The sequence below is a fragment of the Taeniopygia guttata genome, chromosome 1, assembly GCF_048771995.1.
Source record: "Taeniopygia guttata chromosome 1, bTaeGut7.mat, whole genome shotgun sequence".
Lineage (NCBI taxonomy): Eukaryota > Metazoa > Chordata > Aves > Passeriformes > Estrildidae > Taeniopygia > Taeniopygia guttata.
Window position 1 is genome coordinate 31,267,899 of NC_133024.1, and position 13,746 is coordinate 31,281,644.

Consider the following 13,746-nt stretch of genomic DNA (forward strand, 5'->3'; position numbering starts at 1 on the left):
CACTCAAGAAACCCCCCAGAATAATGACCTCATGGTGATGTTGCTTGCATGATTGTAACAGGTAAAAACCCCAGCCATGGAGCACACCAAGACGTGGCAGGAGCCACATGACATAAACAGGTATTTTTAGATGCTGCAGGTGCAGCACCACACAGCCTCACCAGAGAGAACTGTGACTGCAGTATTACCAACGCAATGCTAGTTGATTACAATTTTTCAATCTCTTCCATCTACTTGGAAAAGAAGATTTTAGGGCTGTCCTGCAGCCACTTCTTGTAGTGTGTGCCCATATACATGGGGCTCATCAGCAGTAGGGTCACTACCTTGCTTTTTCTCTTTATATACATGGTTTATATTCCAGCCATAGTGGGCTCCAGAGTAGTAAACCCTATGCAAATGATATTTTGCTGGATTGTGATCATTTGGAAGGGAAGAAGGGTGCTAGAAACCCTCAGTTCAAGTCCCAAATAAATCACCGGTTTCCAGCTGCCTCAGGCAAGTCACTTGCTCTTCCCATAACACTGTCTTTGAAACAGAAATGAGTATTTCTTCACCTGGCAGAGAAGCTGAGAGCATAAACTCATTAGAGACTGCCAAGGAGTTCAGATCCTATAGTGATAGCAATTACTTAATACACAGAAGTGCTTGGGAGCATCTGTTGGTTGTTACACAATACAGACCAAACTGCTTGGTCCAATGAGTATGTGAGAGATTTTCTCAGTAACAATAATAGAAAAGCGAAGCAACAACAAACCCCCACCATGAATGGCAAGTTGGCTCTGGAGAGATGGATGAATGGATGAATGAACTCTCATCTAACTGAACATTTCTGTCTGCTCTGAATATGTGCTTTCTTGGTGACAGAAAACAGATACCTTCTGCAGAAGTTGTGCAACTAATTTGGTTATACAGAAAATGAAACCTCTACCAGACACTGAAGGAAACTCTCATGCTGAGAGCTACAGTTTTATAACAGAAGAAGAAACCATACAGAATTATGAAACAACCCAGTGTACATCTTTATTGATGATTCACAAAATCAAACATCATTCAACAAACTCACTCCAGCAATTCCAGCATGACAGTGCTCCTTGCAAGGTTTGGCTGATTTTTCCGAAGTAAACAATATTTGCTTTTAACTTGGAGTGGGAAGAATCATGCTTTACAGTACCCATTTCCTAACTGTAGCAGTAGCAAGTGTATCACAGCCATAACAATATTTTAGGTCACACTTCCTTATTAATACTTCACATAAAACCCCCTGCTACCTTCAGTGCTTTTTCAGTACTTTCATGGCTTGTACTAGTCTCATGAGAATCGTAAGCCTTTAGTTAAGTGAGATTTATTAATACTCCAGAAGTGCAATGAAGACATGAGCTGCTATCAAATTAACTGCCAGTGTCCTTCCATAATCTCACCAGAACATATATTATTTTCAATAACCCTGTATTAAATTGACCAAGAGTTTCATTGATATAAAAATTACCTTGATTTCCCACTGAAACACACTCGGTCATATCATGGTATGTTATATACACATAGTTATACCAGTGGTTTTCTCCACATGAGTCAAATGCTGAGCTACAGGACACAGGAGTGAGAAAACCTGGGGAAAGGAATAACATCTTTGATATTGTCAACTCCCAAGATGTACTGCAGGTAGCGTTCAAACCCCATTCCGAAGCCTCCATGAGGAACTGATCCAAATTTTCGGAGGTCTAGATACCTGTAATTTAAACAGACAGTTACATTTGCAGCACAGTTATGCTGAAGTCATTAAAGTGAGTTTTTCGTCTAGGGCTTTGCTTTCCATCTTAATTACTTCCCTTTGACCCCAACACCTATGATTTCTGTGTTGGCCAGGGGTATGAAGAAGCAGAATTGTATTAGCAGAAATCCCAAGTTTAAACCCATTCAAACCAGCATAGCTATACTACAGCATGGTTTTTTAGGAGCAAGGAGGTATTTGGGTATGAAGAACAGCTTGAGCACCATAGCTCTGCTCATATTGAAAACACCTTTGTAGTTTTAGTACCTAAAATATTCTTAGCAGAGGCACAAACCCAGGTTCCTACAGAATCACAAAGCATTTCCACTACTGGAGGTGAAGCTCTCTGTTTGGGCCTGTCTAGCCCTTCCCACGTTGGGGTGGAAATCTGTCCTGCAAATTCTTTCAAATTCTGTTCACTCTTCAATAGCCTAAGTAATTTCATTTCCAGTAATTTCTTTAGAAGCTTAAATAGGTCTTATTGTCTGTCTATTCAACAGTCCTTCATTTTTTTTTTTTTCCTTTTAAGGTAATTATGATGGTTTTTTGCTACTTTTTCCTCAATCACTCTTACAGACCGATTCCTTTATTTCCATAGTAAGCCAGAAAAAAAACCCTTGAACATATCTTCTCTAAAAATGAGATCTGGAACAAGATGTTTTATTTTGCAGAACAGCACCTGTTGTGCACAGAAAACTCAGAAAATGTTGGGAAGTAGATACTCTGAGTATATGGGTGTCAACAAGATTGTGATGGTTCTTGTATAGTTAATCATTTCCCAGCTGGACCGTGGCTGATGTGATACTGTATTTGCAGCTATAAACTGTCACCAACGATTTTAATAGAAGTGAAAAACATCTCAGTGCTTCTATTGATTTGTGGGGCCACTTCTGAGGTTGCTGAAGGCAAAAAGTTTTTCTTCTTTATATAAATGCACTAGTAGGGGATTGAGTGACTCCAGATGTATTACTTGCTTCTAATCTTGGTGTATGAATATTTCATCATCCCAGTTAAAAAAAAAAAATCAAGTGCACTTAAATATAAATGCATATGTTTTACTACTTATGCAGTGGAGTAGAGGGGGGCAGAACACTGTGAAAGAAATTAAGATTGGATTGATTGCAATAAATGGCTTCCCAAATTTTACATACTGTTAATGAACTGCAAGGAAATATGGTATTTGTGTGTATATGTACTTATATATATGTAAATATGCAAAATATACATGTATTTAACGTATTTTGATATATTATGTATATTTGAGTGTAGTTGCTTGAACATCAAATCTTTCTTTCACCCTTACTTGCAAAATAAGACTACTCTCCCACAAATTCCATAGCTGCAAGATTGCCCTGTCACTCAGTTTGACAGTATGCCCTTTCATACCATGAAACATTATTTTTCCTTACAGCTCATTAGCAGTAGTTAAAATTTGGGAAACCATTTATTACACTCAATCCAATATTCAGGTTTTTTTCTTCCCCAGTGTTTTTCCCCTCCCTGCCACTGCCCAAACAGCAAAAGGAGAGGCAGAGCTTACTTCTTCCTCATAGCACTGACACACAGAGTGCAGATTACAAGTTGAACGGCAGCCCCAAGAGTGGGACATGTTTTCTGATGACTGGGACCCACATGCTTTTCTCTCAGTGCTGCTGGGTGTTAGCTTGGCTCACTAAGGCTTGGTGTATGCACCCCACGTCTTGTGATGAGGATTATGCTCAGGGCAAGAACACGTAGGCTGTGCAACTGGATGGTGGCCTTCATCTCTATCCACTTTACACAGACTGCATTAAGAAGAACTTGAGTCTCTGCAGATACCCTGAACTGCTTCTGGGGAGCTCTGCTGCACAGCTTTACAAAGGTTTGCAAGGAAGGTGATGAGCAGACCTGATGCTGAGGGTGGTGACTCACGAAACAGGAAAGACCTCATAAACATGAGGGATAGGGGTGGTGGCTGTGGCACATCAGTCTGGCCCAGCTCAGGAGTTCTGAGCAGAACTGCCAAACCAGCTGGTAACTGCTTTAGCTGTAACCAGGAATACAAGTAACAGCACAAATTTTTCTGATGATGTCTGTAAGTGCATTAGCCTTTGCAAAGGCAGCTGAGACTAAGCCCAGCATCTTCTCTCCCTTTTTGCTGGCAACAGAGTTTATAAAGTCATTGTAAGAAGATGAAATAACTCAGCTACTTCCAGATGAACAATTATAATAAATTCTACCCTTGCTTATCCAGGACTTTGATCTGTAGATCTCAAAGCACTTTGAGAAGCCATTTTGGCAAAAGGAGCGAAACAAAACCCATCTAAGTTAATGGAAAAAATCCATTGAATTAAATGTGCTGAGAATCAAGACTGTGAATCGTTTCTGATGACTGTGCATAGAAGAAGCAGAAGAATTAAAAAATTTTTCCATTCTTCAGAGATGAAAGAAAAAGTAACTGCCTGCAGATGAAGAGAAAAATCCCTTTAGGCTGGAAAATGCTCGCTGAGGTTTTCCTACATTCAATAGTCTACAGACATTGGATGTTTCTCACCTCAAAAAGAGTCGTGAACTAGTCTAGCTGTTTTTGCTAGTAGTTCATATTTAAGAGGGGAGCTGAGCACTCTATTGGCAACTGGTGGACTGTACAGCATTATTCTGCAGGAGAAGTAAGTTTCTGCAACCCCAGCTAGCCCAGGTGTTCCTGGTCTGGACCTGAGCACTGGTAGATCTTCAGAGATTTCAATCTTACTAAAGTGTGTGCTGTAACAACATCCCCCAGCAATGAATGCCAGGAGCTTGTTTTGTGCCTTGTTAGATCATTTCTGTTCATCCTTTTACGATTTATATTCTTTTATCATCTCTTGTGAGCTCCCTGTGTTGCACAACAAGGCACTATGAAGAGCAGTGCTCTCCTAGTGACTGTTCATAAGCAGAATGTGTTCTTTTCAGTCTCTTTTCAAAACAAATACAATCTCATAAATACAATCTCTTAACTATGCAATCCTCTTGCTATGCTGAAGGTTCTGTGGCCAGTTTGAAAAAAGTAAGGCTGAAAGAACAAAGATACTGTAGTCCATGAAACTGAATATTCTACTGGGTGTGTGTGTAAGGAAAACCCCCCAACTTTCTGCCTGCCTCTGTCTGGCCCTGCACGGCATTCCAATTTCTTCCCAAAAGAGGAGTAATAGGACCAGGTGTGTGCCAAGGACAGTGATGAGCTACCTGTTTTCACTGGCCTCTGAAAAAGGTTAAAGGAAGAGGTGAGTGTAGTCACTGGCCATGGGCTCCAAGTGGCTCACAGTGCTACTTCACCCTAAGCCAAAATCCTTGTTTTCACCCTACCACATGAAGACCCAAGAGAACACTGGGACATTCAAATTTCAAAGATTACCAGAAATTAAAGAGCCCAACACAGCTCAATCTTCTTCATCCAGAGCAGGAGCAGGGCCAAAACAACATAGTAACATCCACCTGAAGACAGCAGACAACACCTGCTCTGCTATTGTGTACTTCCACCAGTTTCACACCAGAAGATCAAAAGGGTACCTGGACTGTAAAGGGTGCAGTATGAGAGAACTGTCTCCACTGAAGCACATGAAGATATTCACAGTAAGGAAGCAGTGCCTTACACATAGGAAGACTGTCTGAAATGCTGCTCACACTGATGGTTCTGGGAACACATTGTTCATTACAAAGTACCTGCTTTGTTACTTTTAAGATGGCACTTGGAGGCTGCAAACAGGATCAAGTCCCCTGTTTTAAAGGCAATATACTTAATACTCCCTAGTCTCAGAGAAATCAATGAACTCCCAGACTACTCTCATCACTCGACTTTCCCACCTCATTTCCACAGGACCTCTCAGTATAGTCAAGATCATCATCTACAGCTCTATTTTCCATCTACAATTCAAAGGAAAAAGTGTGAAAATAAGATACAGTAACTACAAAATCTAGCCAAATACTACTCCCAACTCATATTCTATATGAAAAGAAACTTGCCTAACAGGAAAGATAGAGTGTGCCAAAGAAGACTCATAGAGTTTGACCATGTCACTTTATCTATCTTATGAAAAACTTTCTAAAAGATAGGAATGGCAAGTAGCAGAGCAGTATTTCAGATCAGTTGCCTCTGCCTTATGATTCAACCAAAAACAAGGCAATCCTGAAACTGTCCTAGAAACAGTCAGACCCACAATATCCTCTTGCTTAGTGGGGGGAAGAAAACAGGTAGAATCAGAGATATAGCAATGGTTAAGGAACTTGAAAGGAGATCACATTCAAAAGTCAGCAAATATTATATTTAAAAAGGAATGACTCAACCATTCTTCCAGGAGTTTGTAAGCCAGCTTTGGAGACTCAATTCAATCACTAAATTGGAGGAGATTAATTTCAGTCTCCTCTGCCACCTCCACTGAAAAGATGGATGCTGGCAAGGCACCTACCTGTATTCTGGCAGATTTTGGACTGTAGTCCAGAAGCATCCAGAATCACTACTATCCTGCACCTTCCTAGGACACCAGACCCTGCTATGGCAGGGGGTAACAACAGCATTCATCTTTTCCAGGAAGTTACATCATCTGTGTTGGAGTGGAGGGAATAAAGGAGGAAAGAGTCTCCAAAACAAGATTACAGCAGGAAGAGTTTCCAGAATGTGATTGTTACATATCACATGGAAATGGACATGGGTGACAGGCAATGTCCTCCTCTGTTCTTGCAGGAAGCATGAGGCAGGGCTGAACTATCATAATAGTGCTGGAAGGCTCTGCCATGGAACACCAGACTTCGTTGGGCTGTATCTCAGCATCTAACCACACAACTTATCACCCTGTTCAGGATAATCCCTCCTTCTGATAAAAGGATATGGTGTATTCTGTGCCACAAATAAAACAACAAAGAAAGAAATTAAATTCACCCTGTTCAGACATGGGTAATGTGAAGTTCTGCCATACACTGGGTGATTTCATACTATGGGAAGGTGAGAGCGAAGAACCTATACTTTGCTTTTTTTCAAGGCAGGCTTCCTAATGATCAGTCCAAATACTGCAGAATATTTGAAAATACCCTTCTAATTCTCTGCACTACCGCTCTCACAGTGTCTGTGATGAAGTACATACCAAGAAACACTAAGAACCTTCTGTCGTTTTAATGGGTTAAACTGTTAATTCAAAGGTTGATCTGTCTCCTTAGGAGGACAGTTTTAATTGCTTTAACTGCTTTATTAGGGAAGATTTTTCGACCCAATTGCCCTGTCAATTGCAAAGGGAGTTATTCATAGACCTCTTAAAGGTCACAAATTGCTGTGGTTCTGTAACCTGTTTATCTTGTGCATAGTGGTCAGAATTGACCCAACTTCCAACACAGGCTACTGATTTAATATCAAAAATCATTATGGGTTTTAAATTAATCCACCACATGCAATCCTGAGAGGAATAACCTGTGCTGTGAGTGGAAAAATTTGAAGCATAAGAAGAATTAGATTAACCTTTGATTAAATGAACTGGATATTTCATTTAGGCTGGCAGTGATGGCAGGGCAACAGGGCCAAAAACTGTTCCCTCAGAACCAAGCCAAATAAAAAAAAAAAAAAGAGAAAAAAGAAAAAAAAAACAAACAACACCCCAGTTGCTTAAATAAGTCTCAAAAGAAGAAAAACAGCTTGCAGAGCAAGGTGGCATCTTACCATTGATAGGCATCTGTGAGTCCTAATCTGTGAAATAAAAAGAAAATCCCTTGTAAGTAAAGGAACAGAGTTATTTTGCACACGCAGCACTTGCCTGGAAGAGCATGCTACAAAAAAAAAAAAAGGAAAGCCTGGTGAACTATTGTATGAAGCATGCATAAGAAGACAAGAATTCTGTTTTTTCTCTCTAAGGTTATGCTAGTTCTGCAAGAAATAGAATTTAAAGATCTGAAGTATTTGGGCTTAACAAAACCAGATCCTGAGGACTCAAAATTGAGAAAAACCTGTGAAAGGAGGTGTGATTTACAAAAGACACACCCCATTTCTACCTTGACATGCTTTCTATGACTTTCCTGGCAAACAAGAAAGTCTGGCTTCAAACTCCACATGGACCCTTCTCCTCCTTCTCAGGACTGTGAACTCAGATACTGGCAAAAAGTTTTGACTGAAAAAGTGCAGCAGGCAACACTGTATGTTACATGAGTTGAAGCATGCCTGCTTCAGAGAGCTTGCAGGGAGAGTAGCAGGAAGCGCAGGAAATATCATTCTACACTAACAACTAAGAATTAATGTTCTGGTGATTTTAATTGCCTGGTGCCTTTTGGATTCATTATACTGAAGTAGATTTTGCTCTTCTCTGCTGACTAGACCTATGTGTGTGAGCATGTGACTGATTTAAGCAACAAATTAATTCCCAATGTGCAAATGGTGTTACTCTGGGATTAATCTTCCTCCAATGTTATGTGCACCAGAGTATGACTGGCCCAAACAGAAGGGTTCAAGTGCTGGAGGGGACTTTGCACAACCTGATCTCATGGAAGGTGTCCCTGCCCATGGCAGCAGGGCTGGAACTAGATGGTCTTTAAGGTACCTTCTAACCCAAACCATTCTCTGATTATACAAAATTTTTGATCCATCAGATAGGATCCAGAAAACAACTCTCTATGGAGAATTACCCAATGTATAAAGTCAATTATTAACTAAAAAGCAGCTTTGATACTCTGACATTGAAGTTAGCCTAAAATTACCAAAAGTGACAAGCTGCACACTAAGGTAGCCGGGAAAGAGGAGGCCCCATAACACAGTACATGTCTTGAGCAGTTCCAGTGAAGCTTCCCATTAAACTACTAGCAAAGAGCCATATTCTCTGAAATCAGGCCAGTCACTGAGGCCAACTGCATTACAACTGGCAAAGCTTCTGACCAAAAATGCAATTCCTCAGTTACACAATATGATGACAAATAGATATCTAAGTTCTGTATATGTGATAAGTTCCACCCTCACAATCCACTTTCAGCCTCATAAATTCAAGAGAAGGATGAAGTATCCCATAGAAGACCCTGCTCCAGATAGTTGCAGCAAAGCTGAGGCACTTTACTACCATGGCCTATTAGCACAAACAAAACTTTTCTTCTCTGATGAGCTAAAACAGAGGCCCTTTGCACACCTACAATAGAAACACAAGAACTTCTTCAGCAGTTTGCAGTCACTTACTCAGATAAATAGATATCAAAAAGACAAAAAATAGGCTACTTTTAAATACTATTAGCTTCCCCTCTGCTCCTCCCTCTGTCTTGCCAACCAAAAGGAGCTGCTGAAACATTCTCCTGCTCAGGCTAGTCTCCTGGCATCTGTGGATTTTCCATACCTCTGTAAGCGTGATTCAAGGAAGGGCAGTCGCTCCTCTCTCAAGCTGCCTCCACACAACTCCCCTACTCCTGGTACAAGGAGATCAACAGCTGCAACCTTCAAAGAAAGAAAACAAATTGAAGTCATGCCACATAGCCACACAGTGATTAGCAGAAGAAGTTAACACTGATGTTTTTTTTGTAAAATCCTACTGTAATTTTTCCAGAGTGCAGGACACTAGGTAAGGATTTACACATACTTGAAAAGTCTTTAGTTGACAGGAGAAGGCTGGGATGAAATTTTGCAAGGATAAACATCAGAAGTTTACAGAAAACCTAAATGACAGCAGTGATGTCTCAGGCTGAGGACATCTACTCCAAGTGGTTTGAACTGAATCTCACCAAGTTACTCTAGTGACAACCTGTGTGGGGTGATAAAGAACCAAGAGCAGCTCAGAAGACAGCAAAGACATATGGGCAAGCTTTCTGAAGCCCTGATTCCCTGCTCTGATGCTGTTGCTTGTGTTCTGCCCTATCTATCCCCATTCCTATAACCAGTTCTAATGGATATGGTAGCCATGGCACTCATATGCCAGATCCAAGTATTACCACTTAGGCTGTTAGGTTTGTGCTGTCTGTCTTCTCTGATTTGTCTTCTAGAGTTATTTTACTTATCCCACAGCTGAAATGTTGCTAGAATCAAAGCCACTGAAGACACAGTGGTACATGGTCGTGTTGTTGCTCTTTTTAGCAGAAGCAATGCTTCTGCTAAATTTCGAGGCATGAGGCTTGATGAAGAGCTTATTTCTTCTGCCCATCTGCTATTTGAGCATTGCATGGATGCTACATTTGGATGACAAGAGAATCACAGACTACTTGGAGCCATCCAATTCTAGGCCTTTCACTTAATAGTACAGAAGTTTACCAGGAAAAGAAATAAAATATGGCAAATTTGTCTTAAGGCAATTAAGCAAAAAGTTAACACTGTCCCACCCCCTGAATCTTCCTCCTCCTGTTGTTTCCTCTTTGGGTGTTTTCTTCTACAACAGGAAATAAATGGACAGGATCACCCGATGGTCACATCTTATCTTGAACTTCTTGAGGGCAGGTCCAGCAGATGATATCTATCAGAAGGCCAAGACATGTTCCTAGACAAGAAAGTGGTGGAGGTGTGACCCATGGACTCACTGTGTGTTCAGGTCCATCTTCATTGTCCCGCATGTAGAAAGGTTTGAGGTCGTATGGGTAGTTAACCACAAACACAGGAACCTCCCCACAGTGCTTCACCAGGTACTTCTCATGTTCTGTTTGGAGGTCACAGCCCCACTGTAAGAACAGCAAAACGGGCCTGGGAATCTGCTTGGGTGCTTCTTGCCCATGGCAAGAGACCCAGCAAAATCCCTGCTCAGAGAGATGCACTGCTTTGAATAACATAAAACAAGTAAAGCAACTTCTCATACTGGTTACTGGGAAGTACACAGTTTCACAAGTTTTCAGGCAGAGCAAAGCATGTAAAATAATATGATTTAAGTTAACAGAACAGGGCCAGATTGTCCTTTCATTAAGTCCAAGCATCTGGTATCAAATCAGAACACTTAAAACAAGCAAAAAAAAAAATCCCAACTCCAAAAACCCGAAACCAAATGCTGCATATCTAAAGGAAAACAGGCACCTCTCCAAGTCCAGCTTACTTGAACCAGCAAAGCAGCCTTATTTCAGTATTACCTCTGGTGTATAGAAAGCAGCTTTCCTAGGCTAATTACTCTCTTCCATGCTGTGTACTGTTACATGCTCCATTAATTCTCACTTAAGAAAACCTAGCACCCTATTAACCAATTATTTGTTATCAGAAACCATGGACATTTGTAATGCACTTCACTTTTCCTTTTTTCCAGGGATATTATAAATCCTGTGGCTTTTGACTTGAGACCCCCAGTCGGTTTATAGGACATGCAAAGAATATCAGGGGAATGGAAGGAGAAGAAAGGAACAGACCTCTCCCAGACTCTCTCCATACTAAAATATCCCAAGTTTGCTGTCTCAGATCCAGGTAGTACAGAGAAAAGATTTGAGGTTCTACACCCACTTGTGCACAGAGATGAGACAGTTACCCAGCTGGTTATGAGGGTGGCTTCAGCCAGAGGGTCATTTTCCATGAAGTATCATAATGAGATAATGATTAAACAATATAGACATAAGATGAGCACCATCACAAATGCTGTCTCATACTGGAGTGGGTGTGTGTTTGAAATTGGGAAAAATATGATTTTTAGAAAACCACAATCTCATAGCCTTAGAAAGACTAGCACGTTACTCTTTTTCCCAGTCAACATCTATGCTTTGGAAAGACAAGGGATTCCCTTAACCTAAATGTAGATTACATGGCATTTTCATATGGTATTGGTTTATTAATCCTTGTCAAACTTTCAGTGCTATCATCTTATCTTTCCTTTTTTTGAGAACTATTACAGCAACTCTTTAGATGATTGCTACTGAATCTGCAACACTCTCAGCAGTACTCACATTCAGGAAAGAGAAGTGCCTTTGCTAAAGCCTTGGTCCTTCAACTGCAATCTCATCACTTCCTTCCCTGTAAGTGTTACATGTTCTCTGGCTACAAATCTCACTCCTTGTGTCGCTCCCATTTCAACCTCAAATGGCAAAAGTTACACTGGATTTACAACTCAGCAAACAAAACACCCCAAGAGGCAGATAATCTGTGCAAAGTAACAACACTTGTGGTATCAGAGAGAGAGAGTGAGAGAGACAAAGGAGATTCTACAAAGTTCAGGCTCTGCACAGGGACAAACTAGCTGGCAATGACCTACCTCTGGCTTGAAAGTGAAAGTTTGAGGAGCTTGCTTCAAAATTTCCACTGCTTCACTGTAGGAAATTCTGCAAGAGGAAGAAAAAAGTCTTTAAGATAACTATGAAAGGAACAACAAAGTTTTTTGGCTAAGTGCCATGCTGGAAAATTAAGGAGGCATTTCCCCACCACCATGCCAACTTGTGTGTAATGTCAGACTTCCCAGCAATGCCTCTCTGGACAGAAACCAAAAAGCATTTAATATGGCACAAATCCTATGTTTTCCTGTGCTTCAGCTACATGCAGTGCAGGAAGTGCTAAGCTCTCAACACTCCTGCATTATTGCAATATTGCATTTTAGTCAGAAGTGAGCTCTGCAGGGAATTGCTTCATCGAAATGGGTGGATTTTTTAAAAGAAAACAATATGTCCTCATCAGCATAGTTACAACAACATAGCTCTAGTCCAGGGTGTGTTAGGCAAAAATAACAGCCCAGAGTGCAAAGGGCTTGCAGCTCAAATGTTTCCACTTTACTTTGCAAAAAACGATGAGATTTACATGCAGTAATGTTTCTCTGCTTCTCTGGCACATTTGAGAGCAGATTCTCCACCAACTTCCACCAGCACAAAAGAACAGCATCACGGCAAAGCAAACAGAAAAAGTGCAGCGAACAATACTCCAGGTTTGGTAACTGGAAATCAAAACTCAATGGAAGATAACATGGTAGCCAAGTTTTCCACATACCAAGCCAAATGTCGTGGACAAAGAGAAGAATAACATGATAACAATAATTTCATTTTTGTATCATTGGTAATCCAATTAAAAACCAAATTCCCTAAGGAGCACAAGCTCTTTACAACCCATTACAAGGTTTCACTAAAACAGGGAAGGCTTCTGGAGGAAATACCTCAAGAAGGAATATATTGCTCCACATGTTTGGGTTATGCAAGGCCACAGACCAAATAAGGTATATCATTGGCACAGGTTCAACACATGTAAACAATGTGTGTAAGCCAGGAATACCCCAGATCTGCCAGCAGCTGATGGAGAGACAGAGAGGGAGAAAAGAGATGGTCTGTCTCTCTCTCCTTTTCCTTGTAGCATGGGAGAAGACCAGCACAATTTTGTCCTTTCAGGACTATCAGGTCCAAAGAGAGAAATGAAATGGGGAGACGGTAACTTCACTCAGGACTCCCATGGTGCTCCTGCAGGCAGGGGCACAGGGATCCTTCATATCCTGTTGCCCAGGTGTGGCTGTAGCTGCTTAACAAAATAACCAGTGCTGGGATGAGCAGCCCTACAATGTTCTGTGGGATTAGTGGAGAGTTCCACCATTTGAAGAGACAAGCAGGAGTGGGAAGGAGGTGGCACTCTCGGGGGCCAGTGAGGGAAACCCAAACCTTTCAGCTTTTTAGCACAAAGAGAACTGGGATTAGAAGCTACACAACCAATTGGGAATAGAAAACCAATTGGGATTGTTAAATGGCATAAAACACTTTCATAAAAAGAGAGCCACTGGAGTGAAACTGTGAATGAAAGCAGAGCATCAAAGCCAAAATCAAGCAGGATCATGAGCAACCACTATGCTGGTACATGCTGGGAGGAGAATACATTTAAGGATCTTGTCCAGGGGAGCAAAAGCCAAAGACTAGCAGATTCAGGTGTCAGTCTCATGCAGAGCTGAAAGGGCATACCTGACAAACAGCAGCTCATGCTCTTTTAGAGACATTAAGCTAACCCAGAAGACATTGAGTTTTGAAAGAAAAAGAACATAGGAAACTCTTTCCCCAAAAGCCCTCTGCAAGATCATTTTGAAATAGTACTTACATCATAAATTTGTTCTTCAGTATTTGTTCCAACCTGCCCTTGGTCAAAACAAGAA

The 13,746-nt window shown here is 41.0% G+C and overlaps 1 protein-coding gene across 4 annotated transcripts in view; it reads right to left on the bottom strand.

Moving 5' to 3' along the window:
• Nucleotides 1-995: 995 nt before the first annotated feature.
• The window catches only part of NARS2 (asparaginyl-tRNA synthetase 2, mitochondrial), a 48,488-nt gene continuing 35,737 nt past the window's right edge, over nt 996-13,746 (bottom strand). For 3 of the 4 annotated variants that reach the window (XM_041715118.2, XM_002190220.7, XM_072926772.1), the window contains 6 exons: nt 13,692-13,729; nt 11,887-11,953; nt 10,247-10,384; nt 9,079-9,176; nt 7,431-7,457; nt 996-1,726 (listed from right to left, as the gene is read on the bottom strand). In XM_041715118.2, the coding sequence (XP_041571052.2) occupies nt 1,582-1,726; nt 7,431-7,457; nt 9,079-9,176; nt 10,247-10,384; nt 11,887-11,953; nt 13,692-13,729 (513 nt within the window). In that variant the 3' untranslated portion in view covers nt 996-1,581. The remainder of the gene's footprint in view (nt 1,727-7,430; nt 7,458-9,078; nt 9,177-10,246; nt 10,385-11,886; nt 11,954-13,691; nt 13,730-13,746) is intronic. The other variant, XM_072926769.1, reaches the window with a different exon arrangement.